Source organism: Drosophila elegans, unplaced genomic scaffold (assembly GCF_018152505.1).
Source record: "Drosophila elegans isolate 14027-0461.03 unplaced genomic scaffold, ASM1815250v1 contig_183, whole genome shotgun sequence".
NCBI lineage: Eukaryota > Metazoa > Arthropoda > Insecta > Diptera > Drosophilidae > Drosophila > Drosophila elegans.
This window is the reverse complement of record NW_024545550.1, coordinates 9,092,560-9,112,312: the sequence shown is the minus strand read 5'-3', so window position 1 is coordinate 9,112,312 and position 19,753 is coordinate 9,092,560. Positions and strand designations below refer to the sequence as shown.

Here is a 19,753-nt window from a genome sequence, read left to right as displayed (position 1 = left end):
CACAGCACATCATTGGAATTAAGACTTTAAAGATCGAAATGTCTATAAGTAAACGGTTAATTAAATTCTCCATTATTCGTTTTGGATACTAATTTGTGGCAGCCGTAAAAGCGTTCCATAAATCACTTTCCCCCTTTTCACACCCATTAAAAATCGATCTTCGATAACGACAGCGAATTACCCGAAAGAGCTTGACAACAACAACGGTAGTGAAAATCCCCCAAAGTCTGTAATATTCTGTGCCAAATCGAACGGAAGCGATTCGATAAGAACTATCACACAAACGCGCTCTGAATATATACGGAGTATACTTCAATTTTCCATTGGAATAGTTTCTGTGTGTGTTCAGATGTACATTTATTTGGACAGTTGACGTACGATAACGCTCAACACTTGGTCGCCGATGATATCACGAAGAAAGGTAAACAATCTAATCAATAAACACAATCAACTGAGGACGAGAGGTACGCACTCATCTATTAGAGCGACACGTTTGTACATATGTATGTATGTATATATAGACGTGTCTACATACGCGTATAAACATATGTATGTACACAGGGAGAAAATATTACCAGCAGTTTCTCATCGTTTCCGGCATATTATCACATCATGATGACTCCTATCTGTGACATCAGATTTTTTATTTCTTAACATTTCGAAATGGGTTTCTCAATCATAAAAATAAATTGTGTTATAAGGCTAGATACGAGTAATTGATAGGGAAAGTATAAGCGTGATAAGATTTAGGCTATTATGATATAAATCGCTTGGGTTGAATAGAATGGTTTGTATTGCTGATGTTTTTTGCCGACTCAAGAGTAGAAACTTTACACAAATGGGTTTGAAAACATTATAATGATTAGTTTAAATTTAAATGTAACTTAATTTAGATGATTTTGAGATTTTTACTCTTAAAATGGCATTCTAAATAGTATAACATAATTTATAATAAATTTGTCTTAAATATACAAATCCATAAGATGACATGATTAAGAGCATAAGGATAGGACGAAAATAGGACGAACATTGTTAAGGTTTTTTTCCGTGCAAGCATGGGCTACTCCTATCTGTGTAATACCAGTTGTTGGTACTCGTGGTCGTACTCGTACGATTAATCGAACAGGCGACGCTGCAACATGCACGCGACGATTGATTACAGCAATAAAACGTCTATCGCATCGATTGATTTAAAAATATAAACCCACACACACAGACACACACACACACAGACACAGAAGCGAAGCCATCCCAAATGATCGGCAATTGGGCTGCACGGCAACAATTAACCGGGCATCTGTGTCGGTGGATCGGTGTATCTGTGTGAGTGGTACATATCAGCGATATATCTGCGAGTCTGGCAAACATAAATAGGCACAAGTGGCCGGCCCCAAAACTGCAGCAAAGGCAACTAACCAACAATGCCAACAATAACACCCATCGTACGTCGCCCCCGATGGGTTCTTACTCATTCACGCATTGGGTAATCGATACACTCACCAACACACATGGAGAAACGCTGCTCAGCCGCCAAATGAAACCATTAAGCGCTACATAAAACAGTCGTCGTCGTCGTCGTCGGGGGATGTCGGGCATTGGAGGGGGTCAAGGGGGCGACGAGGAGTGCCGAGGGGATGGGGCGACGCTGGAAACATTGCAACCAGAAGCTACGATCGCCAGTGCCGCCAAAGTGGCGACAATGTCACACCGAGAGAAATTAGCCAGGAGTTATAGAAAAAGCAAGTAATGAATGATAAAATATTATATGATAATCTAAAAATATCCTAATTTTATTACTTTAAAATCGAAGAAAAATATAAAAATATATAAATATAAAAATTTTTAAGAAAATTTTAATTTCTATGTATTCATTTTTTTAAGTCCTGGATTTTTTCCCAGTTACTTAAAATAAACATTTTTTTCTCTCAGTGCCACTTTGGCTCCAAACTCCGGGGCAGACAGACAACGCAAACAATCAGAGAGCCGAGGCAGCAGCAACACGGCGACGTGATCATGTCTGGGCCGCTCAGTCGTTCAGCCGTTCAACCGTTCAGCAAATGTTGGCGACGTCGTCGTCGCCGTCCGGCGGCTCCAACTTTGTTATTATTACCGCTCGCTCGCTCGTGCACATGCCCCCAACTGCCCACGATTCGATGTGGCCGCTGTCCGCTGTCCGCTGTCTGTTGTCCGCAGAGCAAACAGGTTTGACCATTCACTTGAACCGCTTTTGGGAGTTGCCCCCGGAGGAGGGGCTCTGTTTTTGTACCAGTTCCAGCGGAGTTCCAGGGGAAGGCGTCTTCGTCATCGACATTAAACGTAATCAATAGAGCGAACTTCTTCTTTAATTGAGCATCGTCAACGTGCGAGAGACAAAAGCGAAGCGACAATCAAAACTAATTGAATGCACAGTGCAAAAAAAAACAGCGTAAGATCAAAAAAAGAACAATTGATTGCCCTTTATGAAAAACAAACATACAAAATCGGTTTAAAAATAAACAGCTCCAGTTTTTATCATTTTAATATAAAAAACCTTTCAGTTTCAATTTACATAATCCTACTGAAACTCAACAATTTCAGTAGGATTAAAACTCAACACTTTAAGTAGAATTAAGTAGAATCAAGCAATAATGCATTTATTTACATAGCAGTTTAATTTATATATTTTATTTTGATTTTATGTATGCAAACATATTAAAAATATTTTTGCCAAATTGCTGTAGAAATCAAAAATAACGTCAAATCAACCGAAATGATATAAATGTTTAACGTGCAGCTTAAATAGGTATCTAATCCTAAACCGAATTTCCGATTCACAAATAATTACATGGCACATAATAGCCAGCCTAATTACGCATTGCATAGTTATGTGTGTTATCGATTTTTGAAGCCGCTTAGTTTAAATGGCTAAATGATAGAGCCGAGCTGCAAAAGCCAGCCAGGCAATTTGCATCTATGCAGTATATATGTACATAGAACGAGAATAAAGCGGTTGTCATGGGAAAACTCCGGAGGGGGAGTTTCGTTGACGGATTGGGAGTGCCCCGGCATTACGAATAATGCTTCCGTTGATCGATGGCACTGCCATTTATCAAGGTGTGTCTACTCCTTTTAAGAACATGCATGCATAAGTTGATTTTATAAAAATTAATTTAAATTATTGTAGTTAATTGTGTGTAAATTGTGAGATTATTAATTAACCCAAGGCTTTGAATTTGTAATCTTTTTATTCAGTTGCTTTGTTGAATTTCTTATTTGATTATTATTCTATTATTTGATATTGTAGGTGTAGTATGAAGTTTCATTGAAAAAAAGACGTACAAATCACTAGATTTCCAAATAAATGTTCATTTCAATTGAGAGTTTAAATTGTAAACGCTATTTAGTTCTTGCTTACACAAAACTGCAAACGATTCCACAAAACGAGACCTAATATATACATACTTATACGTAAAAAGATTAACAAGTGATTGAAAATCCTACAAAACAAATTGAAGAAAACACTTGTTTGAAATAGTACATGGCACTGATTCAACATATCAAGAGATAACAATATAATGTTCCGAGAATTCCGAGCTGATTTCTCAGAAAATCATCACCATCCGAACTGTTCGATCCGCATTATCAGTAGGTGACCTTTCCATTCAAAAGGCTATCGCTTTGGCTCCACAGTTTCTTAGTCAGACAGCCTGGTAATGTGATGGTGGTGGAGAAACTGGTGGATTCGATTCGATTTGAGCCGATTCAAAAGTGACTGAATGCGTCAGCACTGAATAAATAATCGTTGACGACCAGACCTTAGTCAACTGGCAACGACAAACTACAAGTTTTCGACATTATATAGGCACAAACAGAATTGACCGCTGGGTGTTTCAGACCCGCTTAACTTGGTCATTATAGGATTGTCGATTGCTCATTTGCTGACACGCAACACTGGCTTTTGCTTTTGGCCGGCGGCAGTCAACAGTAAAGCTGGTGTGAGTAACACAACGCCAGGGTGAGGTGGAATAATCATCAAAACCAGCCAAAACAGCCGCACAGTGCGGATTTCAGTTTCAGTTTGAGTTTGAGTTATTTTAGTTTATTTGCACAACCTCAACTATCCAATAACAACAATCACGCAAAGCCCCCCTGGGTCTGCAAACTGTGAATCAAGTGGAATTTACATACATTCGGGGTTCCATCTGCCGGGTAATAAACACTGGGTGTTTTCTGGGATTGAAACTTAAGTAGGAGCTGTATAAAATCTTTATTTTTAATGGCCTAGAATAATTGGTAATGTGTTGAAATAAATTCAAGTGCGATTTTATGGCCTATAAGTTTTGTTTCCCAAAACTTCGAAATTTGTTGAGATTGAAGAAAAATATAAAGTATGATATAATAAAAATAATCAATTATTATATTTTAAGTAATAAAACATTTATCAGAAATATTTGTATAAAGTTATTCTTAAATATTCTGCTTTGGGAAAACTAATTTTAAGGCGTACGAAACAAATAGTTTATAAAGTTAAGAAAGGTATTTCCCAATTTAGCTTGATCTTTAACTTCTTATTCAGAGTTTTGAAAAGCCTTTTATGATGCAAAACCATCAAATCATAATTTTTTGTTGGAAAATCTATCACCCTGGACTGATTACTCTCTAACGACTGTGCTTCTCAGGGTACTTGAGATTCGTGAGTGCTCTGTTTGATAGTTTTGTGTACACAATTCGAGTGTCGATGCCGCTGGCTGCTGTTGCTCCGGCTGATTGGAAATCGCCAGTTTGGCGACTGGGCTCGGACAGACTCAGATACAGATACAGATGCACAGCGGCCAGAGATACAGCACAGAGATACAGATACTTTTGTACACATTCTTCGGCACGATGTCTGTTGTTCTGTCGACGTACTTGTAGCGTCTATGAAATCGCTTTATATTAAGCACCGCACCGAGAGCAGTAAATAAAACGCAAAACGCGGCGATCGCAGACGAACGACGCCAACGAAAATATGCCGTGGAATGTTGAGATATATCTCCAAGAGACTCTCTGATTGTCGCCCATACGCATATACGAACGAGTATCTCGAAATCTGCATTTGCATCTGCATCTGAATCTCAGGGTTCTCTTTGCTGTAAACTGCATGGGCTTTTTGGGCCTGCTTGTTATTCGTTTTTTTTTCATTTGTGCCCACATCATGGCCGCATATTTGCATACGCCAGCAGCTGTTTATAGTTTCACATGTCAGCTAATTGAATCGGTTTAGCTATGCTTTTCTGCTTTTCTGCTGGCCCAGACATCAGCGAGACAGCTTAATCACTTGCGTCAATGGATTTGCTCGCTGCTTACCTGGCCAAAACGAAATCGTAAGAGAAAAAAAAACAAAAAAAATAGCCAGAACAGACGGAATGGCATCATTACGCCGGTCAGCAGAAGATTTTCCCGGGTAAAACCCATAAAATCATCAATAGACCCCGGACAGCAAAGGGATATAAGTAGGGCTTACTGGGCCACTTGACTTGACGCATTTAAACCTGGCGCTAGGCCAACAGCAAAAGGTCCTTAATCCCCGCACAGGTCAGACTTTTCGGCAGGGCAGCAATTAAAAATGGCACGGCATCAGATTCAAATTCAAATTACACCCATCTAGAGGGACTTTTGGGATAAGCAGGTAGTGCTGATGAGCTAGGTTGATTCTGGTGAAAATCATTCCCGGGTTTTCTTTCTGACACAAATGTATCTTTGATCTCGTAAATGGCATAGAAAGGTTAAGATGCTGCCAAAGATACTTTAACAATTTGCTTATTTTAAACGTTTCTGTAAGTATATAGCTTTCTTTATTTAAGGTGATTTTAAATATGAATGCGGCATTTTAAGTTTGATATTAGAAGAAGGTTATGGATTTTTTTTCCGAATTTTCAATTAATTAAATATAAAATATTATTTATCTGACCTTTAATCAAGATATAACTATGTCAATCTTATCCTTTATTTTCTTTCAGGTTCTTCTGACAGATACTTTAGACCGAATGACCCGAGTTGTAAGCCACTCCAGTTACGCTATCGCAATAATATCATTATTATTGGTATCTACGTCACGTTTAAGCTTATCGAAACGAAAGTGAAATGCGGCTGGCTTCGGCAAAGTATCTATAATCGCATAATCTTCTTCGATACGCTTGCACACACACACACACACACACACACATACACACACACACACACACCCATTAAGACACGCATATACTTTATTGCTGCTGATTTGTATAGATGTATCTGCTTGGCTCACTTTCGAGTACAAGTATATACAGTATACCACAAGTATCGGTGTGCGAACTCTGTCGTGAATCACGCCATTTGGCCTTATCAACCGAAGCTCTCATCGCTTCTATTTCATTATTTCATGCCTATGTACAGAGCACGCACTTTATCAATATCGCTAAGCACTCGCTTGTGTATCTGTGAGATTGCTTTTGTGCTTGGCACCCATAACAACTGTATTAAACGCCATTCGACATGAGTGGAAGTCCATCTGCTTTTCCCCTCGCTGCTTTACCCACAGATAAACATTTCTAGTTCACTTTTTTTTTCCGGTAAACTTTATTGATAGACCCCTGAAGGTCATTAATAAATCTCCTGGTATATTTCTCTTTCGTAGGTAGTTTAGATTCAAATGAATACTATAGAACGTCTATGGTTTATAAACTGCGATAGCTGGTAACAGATTGCCAGTTTTACTCTGAGTCATGGTAAATATTTTGATTGAGTTATCAAGTCGAATGCTATAAGGGCAATTGAATTTATACTGTTCAGTTGGGAAATTTCAATTACTGAATGACGTGGTAAATCTTGGTTTCCAATTGCTGTTTCATTTAATTTCAACAAAAGATTGTCAACTCACCTTTAAGTTTTTCACGTGCCGTTTCCAAAGCACTCTTGCGTGAATTCACAGTAGATTCTGAAAATAAAAGACATCAAGATATTAAAATATATGTCTTACAGAAAATTCTATAAGTCTTCTACACAATGTAGACAATTTTCAAGTGCATTTTCAATATTATACATCTGAGAAAAAGCTTCGCCCACAAAGTAGCCGCTGGCATTTCACTTGGTGACGTCAAAAACGAAGGCCAGGAAAATACCAAGAGTATGGGAAAATCGAACCGAGGAAAGCACATCTGACACACACACACAGATACACATTTTATACACTTCATAGTCAATAAAGTATTCAAATGGCGTGGGGGAAAAACCGAGAAGAAGCTGAGCCAACTGTTGCCAATTTCCATGGGGCGTGGAAAATCCGAAATGGCGGCAGACGGAGGCCATCAAACCAAGCTGAAAATTCATTTCCACCCAAAATGTTTACAAGCCAATTCGGTTGCGCTCTTCTGTTTTGCCAATTTTAAAATAGACGCACGCTTTGTGGGAGAATTTCAATCTCTTTCTGCGCGTACCGATATAATTTGAAATATTTTTTCTAAATTTCTTCGCGCAAAGTGAACGTGAAAAAACGCATTGACGAGTGGCCAAAAATACCTCGAGATGTTTTTGCCAAATTGTGGCGAAATTCCCAATGAAGGCACTAAAAATACACCTTGTGGCTTACAACAAGCGAACGCTTCCGATGAAAAATCTTTGAGATTCGTTTTTCTTAGCAGCTGCTTGAAAACCCTCGCCGAATGACGCACTTTTCCGATGGAAAACGAGGTGGGGATTCACCCTAATTATGCGGAAGTTGGCCTAGTAAACATATAATTAAAATCTTAGAAGAAAAATAAATGTTATTCGCCTTTAAAATGGCTCTTAAGAAATTCAAAAGGCTGTTTTTATTATTTTCTTAAATGTCTATTTAAAATGTACAAATGTCAATATTTGTTTGAAAACAGATTTTATAATTAATGCAATAAAAATATTATGGAAATCAAATTTGATTTGTCGCCATGCAATAAATTCTTCTTAAATTCAATGGCAATTTAAGCCATAAAGAATCAGTCTAGTTTTAGAGTGAACAAGTGAATTTTTTTCTCAGTGTCGGGAAGTACCCCATTTCCCATCTAGAGCATTTAATTACGATTGTGTGTTTTTGAATGGGGCATGATGACTGCTTATCGCCTGTCCGGTTGTGGTCAGCTCCATAGAATAGATGTTGTAAGGCACTCGAGTTAAGTCGCCTCGAGTGGCTGCACTTTGAACGCATCAGCGATAAGCTAACGATTCTGATTCCGATCCCCTCTTGAAATCGGCGCCCCCGTAAATATGCAATGAGGATCGCAGTCCACAACTCTGCGGATTGTGCTAAAAAGCTACAAGGCTACAAAAAGAGAGACAAGAGCGAGATGAAGCGGAAAAAACCTGCATGCAAATTAAAGCAGGCACCAGGCTAACAGAAATGCGACAAAGGCGGCTAAGGCAGCCTGGCCAAGTGCAGAAAACGGAAAAGAAGTTGGCCCAGGTAGCCTGTCTGTTTGTTGGCCGCGAAAGCCGAGAACGCGGCCCCGATTGCGCACGCATCTCCATCTCCAATCGAATCGCATCTCCAAGCTCCAGCGTTTTTACCACCTGCCGCACTTGTTTATGGCCGCGACTTGTTGGCGACCAACTTTGGCTGCGGCTTCTCTTTTTTTCATCTTCTGGCCAAAGCGGAAACATGCGCATCAAAGCAGCAGCCACAAACACACGAAAAAAAAATAAATTCACTTCTCAATCTTATGCCAATTGAATAAATATTTAATCAATATTATGATTAGTATTTAACGTTACTTTGTTGCTTGCCACAGGGATCTTCAATCTATTTTAAAGATTATCAAACCATTTATAATTAAAAAATATAAATGTTTTCAAAATTATATTCGGCGTGCTGGAAATAAAGATTTTCTAACTTTTATAAAGGTGTATAAAAGTATACTTCGATTATTTTTAATAAAATACCTTTATGGCACTATTTTTTAAAATTGTGGAATATAAAAAGTTACATTCGAGATTGTACGCAAAAAAAACTAAGCAAAAAAAAAAATCTATGAGTAGAATAGTGCGTTCACTCATCTGATTATAATTTTACGGTTTTATTAATGGTTTAATATTGTACCAAAAAATTAAACAACTTTAGGTGATTTTAAAATTTAATTGACTGTATTAAAACAAGTGTATTAAAATTTATTTTATTAAAGTTTCTTTTGTAAATTTAACCTTTTTGCTTTGAAAGTTATTTAAGATTCTTATTGATTATTGTGCCTAACGAATTTATCTTACTTTTTAATTTGGTTAAGGTTTTGTATCATTATCATTATAAAAAAAATAATGTAATATTAAAAAGCATATTAATAGCATAACTAAATCTAGATCTCAAATATTTTCTACGTGTACGGTAGATTGAAATTGGCAATGTCGTCGTCATCGCTTTTGAGCCTCTTTTTCTTTTTAGCTCTTGTGTCAGGTCTTTTATTTTTGCTCGAGAAAACTGGTTACGAGGTTGCTGCAACCAGTTTACCAGTTTGTTCATTGAATGTGTGTATATTGCTGTGTGTGATTGTGTGATTGGGGGAAGCCTCTCATCGTCGTCGTTGAATGTTGTTGTTCTTTTTGATCTTGTTGTTGCTGTTGCTGGCTTACTAATTGCTGGCTCGAATGTTTATAGAACAATTAACATTTGCGGCTCATTACGCATACGCTGGGGCGCATGAGCTCAGCCAGCTGAAAAGCGATTGGATGCGATGCGATTCGATGCGATCATAGCCAGTGGGGCGTATGAGTAATGTCCCTTGAAAGCTAAGGAATACCGAGTACTGGCACTGAAATGATTCAGCCATTTGTTGCTAGTTGTTTATTTTTAGAGATTTGTTCTGGGCGGTTTTTGTTGCCATAAACAAACTGCTTGATGGATTCCAGATGAAACCTGGGGTTTTCCTGAAAACTATGGTCAACATTGACATCGTTGGACTAAATACAGAAAATTGAGGAATTATTTATACTTATTTTCTTATGTTTAAAAGCTTTTCTTCTTTAAAAAATATTGAAATCTATTAAATTAATAGAACTTTGTAATAGTCATTTTTTTGGTGAAACTTTTATTAGTTTGTAAAAAATTTACATATACATATCTCTATTAATTTATATATTTATTTAAAAATTCAGACTTTGTTTTCCCGTAAATTTCCTATTTATTTATGGCTTTAAGCAAACAAAAGGTGACAGATATCTGTAGACAAAGGAAATGCCGTTAATGATGAGTGTTATAAGACACACAGTAGAAAAAAGCTCGCGGAAAGAATAAAATAAAATTGAGACTGGGGCTCGTGTCATAAAAATTCAATTGAAAGCGACGCAATATTGCAAATCGGCCCACTCTAACATACATATATGGTATATACAAATACTCACACCCCCAATGCGAATTGAGTTTCGTCGTTTTCAATTTCATTCGCAATTCACTCCGTGACGTATGAGCCTGTTGATTGCGTAATATTTACTTCTGCTGCGCTGCATTTTAATTTGATTTATTTCAGCCAAGTTTTTTGGCAATTTGTTTTACTAAATATAGCCGAAAACAATTTACTGTTTGCTTTGTTCTGAGTACCAAATGTGTGGTAGAAATACCTTAAATACAAATTAATGACAAGTAAAAGTGCATTTCGGGCATTTTTTGTGCCTTGCCAATTTTTTGCAGCTGCTGGCACATTTTATTAAAGACAAAAACAAGCTAAAAAAAAATGTATATTTAAAAGAATATGGTTATGGATATGCACATGGGCCACAGACAGGCGACTTTGGGCAGCTGTTCAAGTTGGCTTTGGGTCTTTGGCGGGGGTCTTTGGGTGCAGAAGTACATATATATATAAATATCTAGAGTGCGACCCACATGGAATTATTTGCCTAACTATGCCAAGAATTTCGACCATGTGCGTGTGGGACTTGCACAACCCAGAAACGAAGGGGGTATCCATGGACATGGCCTGACAATTAAATGGTTTCGACTTCCCAGACTCAGTGAGTAAATGGAGCAGAGTGCTGGAATTCCTGTGACTCGACATTGTGGCTGCACTATCTACCATTTCTCGGGCTCATATCTTTGTGAACTCGAGTACCTACTCACAGCGGTTGTCTAATTCTGTTTGTCTTTTCAATTGTTTTATTTTCTTTTTTACAATTTAAGTGAGAGCAGTAAATTTTGAGTTGACCTTGCCTTAAAAGTTAAAATTCAAATATGCATTTCAGGCAAATTCTAATCTGGCTTTTCTTAACAAAGTTTTGTCTACTTTAGAGCAAATTAAGAATTCTGTTTTTTGGGTTGCAGCTTGCTAGCATCTTACTTTTGAGACTTTATTAAAAGCCTTTGCAAATAATTGGAGAATCCCTTAATAAATAAATATATTAAAGTAAATATTAAACATTTTATTGTGTGTTTCCCTGAATCTAAATATTTTAATTTATGCAATTCCCAATTCGCAAACTTCTTGGAATCTTAAATTTCGCATCAAAAAATTCGGCGAACCAAATTGGATTTCCCATGTCGAAATGATTAATTAGCATAAATACGCTAAACATGGGCCGAGCGGCGATAGAAAGGAAAATAAATGTGTGTATATAAAGAGAGGGCGTGTGGTGGGCAAGGACATGAGACTATGCAAATGATTGCTTGGCGTAAAAAAGTGATAAGAGCCAAAAAAGTTGGATGAGATCTCGAAACTCGAGTGGCGGCGGCGCCCCAAGCAAAAATCAACAGCTGCTAGAAAAAAATATTAATTTAAACAAGTATAAAAGCTGTAGGCGAATATCTCGACCTAAAAATACCTAGCCCTTAATGTTGCATAGATTCTGGCGCACAAAAGGGGTGATTATTAAGGAAGGGAAATTAAATGGTATTTTTAAGATTTTTCTAATCATTATTTGTTGATATAGTTGATTCATTGATTCCTTAACATTAAAAGAAATAGTTTTTCTGTTAAATAATGAATATATATCTTTAAGATCCAGCTAAAGTTAACACATCTTAGACTTCAACTTTCATATTAATGCTCAAATAGTCAAGAATATAAAACATAAAGTTTCCTTCTTACATACATTCTTACAAATACAGTATACTCTTTGTGTCGCGTATAAAAATAAAACACATCACTAATCTGCGTATTCACAGACATACTTATATCAATCTAAATATATGCTCGTCTAGTTGAATGAGCGCAAAATGGAATGCCAAAACGCTGACACCGCAATTATCAAAAGTTATTCACTTTTTATGCTTAATTTCCTTTGAATTGCATGCTCTCTCTCGCTCTCTCGCTCTTACTATCTCTCCCTTTTAAATGCTTTCGATTTGTACATTCAATTAGGTCTTTCAATTTGCTGTTCAACCAAGAAATGAGAGGGAATTCCCTGGGCTTAAATTGAAATTGAAAGAGAGCTGCTTGTTGCTCTTTTTTTCTCTCGAGCTCTTGTCGAGAAATATATATATATTCAATCTATTTGTTGTTTTTAGTCACTGGCTGATTATGGTTTTTGTTGTTCCGATTATCATAAGCTTTCGTTGTTGTTTCTTTAGTTGTTGTTGCCCCTGCCTTAATTGCCTGGTATTTGTTTTTGCCTCCGGTTCACGAGCGATAAGATTTCATGGGTACCTTTCCCGTTATTCAGCTTATTATGGTTCCACCTTTCAGAAGATACAATGTATAGAAACGAGTCCGAATTCAGTTCAAGTTCAAGACTTCCGAAAGGGAAAACTTATGGCCAGGAAACCACGTCACTAGTACCTAATTATACATTTTATTTGCTTATGACCTGCGTCAATGGTTTTCTTATTGAAATGTACTTTAAGACCTTTAATTCCCAAAGAAGAGGAAAATCTGGGAACTTTAGGTGAATTTTTTTTAACTTCAGGCTAATCTCTTATCAACTTTAATATCATTTAATTTTCTATTGTAATTTTTAAATGACATTTTCGAAAGATTTAAAAAACATTTCCTAAAAATAGGCACTTTTTATTTTATGAATCAATAATTAAAAAATAAAGGCTGAAAGTACTGAGAATATTGTTGATGCAAACACGAACTTAGAAATGCTTAAACTCTAGAACTTTTTCTGTATTCCTTAACCTTATCGAAACAACCCAATCGCAATTTCAGGCTGGCCCTGCTGTGCAGAAATTTATCGCGTCCTTCGGTTTCAGCGAAAATACAAAATAAAAGCCACAAGTCGAGGAAAAATAAATAAAGATTTATTTCTCGATCTGCGTTAACATAAATTACAGCTCACCAGCGAAAAGCAGAGCCAGAAGACTTGGGCTAAAATCACACAAGCACACAGCAACGACTACGTCATAGCCGGGTAACATCATTGTTGCTGTTTGTGTGTATCGTCCCATTTCGTTTTATATACATATGTACATACGTATCTGCTGCCCGGCAAAGATACAAAGATACAGGTCCCAGCGCAAAAATAAAAGTATCTGTTGCTGCTAAGTTCGAACTTCGGAGCATCCTGGCAACGGCAACAGCTGCCAACTTTCGTGTTCAACAAGAAAAAGGCGCAAAAACGAAATCTGTCTGCCGTAGTGTGAGTGTACAATTGGGAGTGAGTGTACGTGTGTGAGTGTGTGCGACAATCCTCAATCAACTGCCTCCACACCTTCTGAAATGTCTGCTGGTTTTGGTACAGTGAAGCCTGCGTAGTCTGACCAATCTTTGAAGATTACATTTTTTTTTCCTAAATTATCCCATACACAATTACTATTTTGTGACTTTTTGGTAAATAATTTGTCAATTGATTAAAAAATAATAAATAATAATACTTTTACCACTAGGATAATAGAAAAGAAAAATGTAGAGTACGGTAAGAAGACTTGTTAACTGTATAAGTGTAAAACAAATTTTAAATTTGTTGACTTTAATAAGACGAACGTTCTTTAAAAGGCTTAAGAATTCGCGAGAAAAATATTTTTTAAGGTAAATGTTTTTTAAGTTTGTTTGGTCTGGGACATAATATAAAATCTTTCTATAGGTGATAGTATTTGGGTTCATCAGGACTTTAATTTGATTGCTAAAAGTTTCGTTATTGGCAGCAGATATTTCACTGTAGCTGTAAGATACGCGTAGCACTTGACGTTGCTTTACTTTTCGGTTCTCTGTAATTCGCTTTCTCACTCCGATTGTATCTGTAGCACGAGCTTGTCACAAAAAGGGGGCGTGGGGCATGGGGGCGGTGGAGCTGCGAGTGAGACAAAGACAGAAATGCGAGAAGGAGAGAGAGAGGGAGAGAGCGAGATGGCTGTGCGTGGAGCGGTCTATAAACAGAATTCTAAATGCTGGCGCCTCACCGACGTGAACGACGTGCTGGGCGCACTACGTGCCACATTCGTAACGTGACTTCCTTCAATAAATGGCCCACGGCGCGAAAGAGAGGGCTGGCAAAAAGAGAGCAAGACGGAAAGAGAACGATTTTGTCTGTCGGTTAATATAAAGTTTTCCTCGCAAAATGTATTTTTCCCCCCTCCCTCCTCATTGTCTTTCGCTGCTCGCCCTCTTAACTTAAAATATATTTTCCAAGAATCCTGTTAGCTGAAAGCTCGAAGCAAAAGTACTTTACATAAGAAAACTTATGCTAGGGCTCATTTTTCATCGGAAAGCATAATATTTCGGTTACGAGTTATTCAAAGTCAAGCGGAGTATACTCGTATATTGGTTATTCCGAGTGTTTCCCCGTTCATGGCTAACACTTTAAGAGTATTTCCAATTGCATCCCGGGACTGTTTCGCTTTGAAAACGCCGCCGTCGCCAGACAACAAGACGACATCGTCGCCAGACAGTCGCAGTTGGAGATGGTGACGTTGGACGGGGGATTGCACAAGGTATAGGGAGACTCCATGCATGGGTCTTTAACCCAAAACAGGGAAAACGCAGCCGATCAATGCCACACCGAAAAAAAAGCCCGTAGAAGGATCTGTTTCATATTAATCGTCTTTCGTCATTTGAAATAATTCCTATCTCACATTAATTTAAATATGATTCATTACTAAGATTAGCAGCAGAGATATACTTATAGATACAAGATACCAGGTATAGATAAGAATACAAGATTCAAAAACACCGGATAAAGAATAAAGAATCAGGTAGAATAAAGAAAAAAACATAAATAAGATGGAAGATGTTAAACAAAAGATTAAAGGTAGCAGATCATTATGTAGCTTATTTATTAAAATAATAAAACCAACTACAACTAGCTAATTATTAATTGTCCATTGAATATATGAACTACAGATAAGTTAATATATAAGCTATTTTGCATAAGGATTGCTTTGATTATATGGGCTTAAGTTCCGAGACACATAACACCTAGTTATTTTGGAGAATAGTATTTCTTCCTGTGCATATAGGTTGGTGCTATCGATGATGCTCGAATTTGAACTTGAGAGTTGCGACCCTCTTCACATCGCTCTGTCTTCGAATCATGTGGAGAACCCTTTTGTTCCTGGACGAGCGGGTAAACCTGTCTCCGTCCCTATCTCCACTATTGCAGTCTCTCCTTCTCTTTCTGAATCCATATATCCTGCTCTGTCTCGCTGCTTGTGATCTTGGGTTGTTTATTGTTTTGCGCTTTTAGGCGTTGAGTGGTTGCCTCAGTGGTTGTGGTTGTGCCTGATTCTGGCCCCTAGGGAACTTATTCAAAAAGGGACTACCTGACGTAGTAACCTTGTTTACCTGTCTCGGTCTCTCTCTCTCTCTCTCTCTCCCTATCTTTCTCCTGTCTCTTTCTTTCAGCCGACTCTACTGCAACATAGTCATATTTAAGGTACACATATGGAGTGTTTGAACCTGCTCGGGGGCTGTGCTGTTGTTTGTCTTTTGGGCTTTTGGGGGCACTTAACTTTTTTATCGGAAATCACCTTTTCGATTTTCTGCGAATTTCATTTCGATGGGGCTTGCATGTGTGGGAATTTATGTTTTATTATTATAATAATCTTATTGGTTTTCGGGGGCAGGATGTAGGGATTTTATATTTTGTTTTATTTAAAAAACGAGTGTTCGCCTTTCAAAGAAATATATAATAATTTACCAGTTGATTAGTGAAATCATTTTATGAACTAGAATTTAATTAAAAAAAACTTTCGTTTACTTAAACATATGCATATTTCTTTGTATGCATTTTAAATCGGACTAATTATAGTCCAGCAAATTGGATTTCAGCAGATATTGACGTCACAATTTGCTTGAGAATTCCTGATTTCTCATTACCAATCTGTGTCAACCATGTGGGCGAGTTCAAAGTGAATTTGAATTGCAATTAGGTAGAGATTTCCAAGCCCCAAATCAGCGTAGGCAAACAACAAATGTGCATTTCAGACGTTTTGGGACCGGCTACAAATTAAATTGATACGTGCTGATAATGTATTGATTACTGCGATTAATCACCCACCGGGCCAAAATGAAATTCCAAGAAATTTTCTGCGATAATTTGAAGTTAGCTCGAGTGGTGAGTAAGATAGAGCCAAGCGAAATAAAGGCAGAGATGGTATAAAACCCGTTTGAAATGGCCAAAAGGCGAGTGAGCGGTACGCTGAGCGAGAAACTTGATAGAAATACTCATATTCCAGCCGTCAGGTGAATCATCCGTCCAACAACAGTGCACCACCGCCTGTCACTCCAGCTAAGTTCTGTGTGCTAATATTTGGGCTTGTTGGACGAGTGGGTGCGGCGGCAGCACCACCAACAGCACCACCAGCTCAACCAGCACCACCGCAACATCGAGAGCGATTTAATAAAGTCTTAAGCCAAGCTAAGGCTATCGCCGTACCACCGCAAAACGAGTGACGCTGAAACAGGTTAACAGTGCCAGAATTGTGGTTTTATAAGTGCATTGTAAAGCAGACACAGAGAAAAAAAATAGATTTATTTGTATATCAAGCATGGGTATTTTATAAATTTCAATAATAATACATTTTAGAAACTATATCTCATAAAATCTTTAAAACTCTATGTGATTTTTGTATTTTTAAGGTACGTTTTTAGTAAAACTTAGTTTGGATAGAAGATGAACAATATTATATATATAATATAATAATATTATATATATAATATAATAATATTTTATATATATAATATATAGACATTTGAAGTGTGGCACTGCTTATAGGTATTGTATTTATGCAAAAATTCAATTTTCTCTGTGCAGAAAGCAAGCAACTGCAACAACTTGGCTGGTCGGTTGCAGCCGCAGTCGCGTCACTTTGGCCGCCCCCCTGGAAACCCCTCCCCCTGCTGATTTTGAGGCAATCCGTAGTTCTAGTCGCAAAGCCAAAGTCCGCGCGTGTTTGTCTCTGGTTGTGCGGCACTTCGGGTCTTGTGTTTGTATTTTTGTATTTATTCTTTCGTGAGCTTCCCCCATATTTCTGGTTCGCTTTGCTTTCGGGGCAGCCACAATAGCAACAGCAACAGCAACAGCACGGCGGCAACAGCAACAGCACAGCAGCAACACAAACAAGCACCACGGCATCAATATGCCTAAACGCTGGCCAAGTCGAGCTGACGACGCTGAATTAAACTGAAACCGGTATGACGTGATGCCTGCCTTTATTTTCTTTACTCTTTATATTTTTTTCTGCTGATTTTTTTTTATTGTTGCTCTTCACTGACTTTGCATATTTGCGTTGTGTTTGTTTTTGTAAACCTAAATTCAACACGTTCGTTTTTAAAATGTGTCTGTGCTTGTGTGCGTTTGCGTAGACAAACAGAAATTAGAAAAAAAATAAAAACGAATAAAATATCATGTGTGTATTTTTTCCTTTGCAGTGACACTTGAGGCGACTAAATAACGCCTGTGGTGGTTGCTCGAATACTTCGATTTAGTTTATTTTAAAAACTGTTGTCTTTTCGATTGGTTCTGTTTAAAAGTGGCTATTTAGGCAGCTGATATGAATTTGGATTTGAATTTACTTTCTAAGATAACTGAACTCTCCTGAACTTTTTGAAATAAAATTAATAATACGTAAGTGCTTTGGTTATTTAAATTTAAAGAGAGAGAACCGGTGGTCGAATAGATTCTGGTTTTGTCTTAATTTGTTCTAAATTAATTTACAAGAATTAAAAGTAATGATAACCGAACAATAATGTAAGTCCAAGCTAAATCTATTTATAACTTGTATAACATGTTTATGTTTAAAGGAACACAAAAATTAATAAAAGTTAAATTACCTTAAGTCAGATTAAAATTTCTTTATACATAAATTTAAATGCTATCAGAATAATCTGGCAAAATATGTTTTGGGTGTCACTTCACATAAACAACGAACGCATTGACCGTATTTAGCATTGACCTATGCTGTGGAGAGGTTATCAGTAGCTACAAAAATAAACAGTTTCGCTTCACGCATAACATTAAACAAGAAATTGCAAATTTCTAGAACTCTATATATAAACACTCATTTAAATTAAATGAACATTTTGTGAGAGTCAGATAGAAACCGAAATCTCTGCCCATAATCCCCTGACTTTGTTCATTAATTAGTGTTTTGGTTATAATTTTGGCTTGCCAGTCTTTTGAGAATGCAAAACAGTTGGAAATTATTTACACATTTTGACTGCTTAAAATTGCACTGAAACATTCGCAACATTAATTAACCAGGCTTTGGGCTTTAATAACTGCTGACTATTCAGCCGCAGAGCCCTGCTCCATTTTCCCCAAAGAAGGGGAATATTTTTCAAATTATGCACTTCAATTACATGGGAACTATTTTCTAACCAGCTGTTCCAACAGTAAGGGCCGCAAATCTAGGCATCTGACGTAGGAAACGCCACTTGGCCCACGTTTGAGATGCGAGGATAAAAGGTCGGAAAACCCCCACAACCCGGCAGCCCACAACCCACAACCGACCACCACCGCATGACGAAGCAATCGAGAGATACACGAACGAATTCCGGCACGTCCTTAGGCAACAAAAACAAAAATTGTATTAGGTTATCCTTGCCACACTCGCAAGCACACACACTCATTGTGGGCGGAAAATGGGGCGTGAGGGTTTGAAGTGGAAGGCAAATGGCCTTTCACGGTCGTTGCCGTCACTCACTCACTGTTGCTCTGGCTTTTGTTGTTGCTGCTGAACTGCTTTTAGCCCCGGCAACAACCTTAGGACACCGAGAGAAATGTGTGATCGAAATCTTTAATTAATTCGAATTTTTTAAAGACATATGACACACTTAATTTCAAAATTCTCATTCCTATCATTATCTTTTAATAAAAATACGAAATTAGAACATGATTTATTCATGTTTTTAGATTGTACAATATAAATAGTTCGAAAACTTTGTAAAAGGGTTTGAAAAATATAATAATAGCCAATTTATAATTTGTTTGTTAATTACAAATTTCAGCTTTATACAAGTTATATTTAAATGGGCTTACTTAATTTAAAGATGTCAAAGGAGACTTCATATTTTTACAAACCATATTTTTGTCAGTGTAGCTCCGGTTCACTTTGGCCATAGCAAACAAGGCTTGCTACCCGTGACGCATCGGGTTGTTAAGGGGGCCAAGCTCACGTTTCCTTGTCACACCCCCACTTTCCACCATTTTCACCTCTTGCTCTCTCCTTCACTCCTTGTCGCTCTATCTCTTTCGTTGGTTGCCTACTCATTTGTGTTAAACTTGTCGCTACCCAGCAAGGTTCTATAAAAATGGGTTATATTGTTTTTTTTAAGAATATGTAACTTACGGTTACCAAGAATCAGGTTTGTCAGAAAATATTGATAACTTATTAATTCTTGATGCCTTGATATTCATATTAATATTACAT

The 19,753-nt window shown here is 37.4% G+C and overlaps 1 protein-coding gene across 1 annotated transcript in view; it reads right to left on the bottom strand.

Moving 5' to 3' along the window:
• Nucleotides 1-19,753, bottom strand: part of LOC108144351 — a 46,608-nt gene that overhangs the window by 21,206 nt on the left and 5,649 nt on the right. The window contains exon 2 of the mRNA XM_017269100.2: nucleotides 6,878-6,934. Coding sequence (XP_017124589.1) covers nucleotides 6,878-6,934 — 57 coding nt within the window. The remainder of the gene's footprint in view (nucleotides 1-6,877; nucleotides 6,935-19,753) is intronic.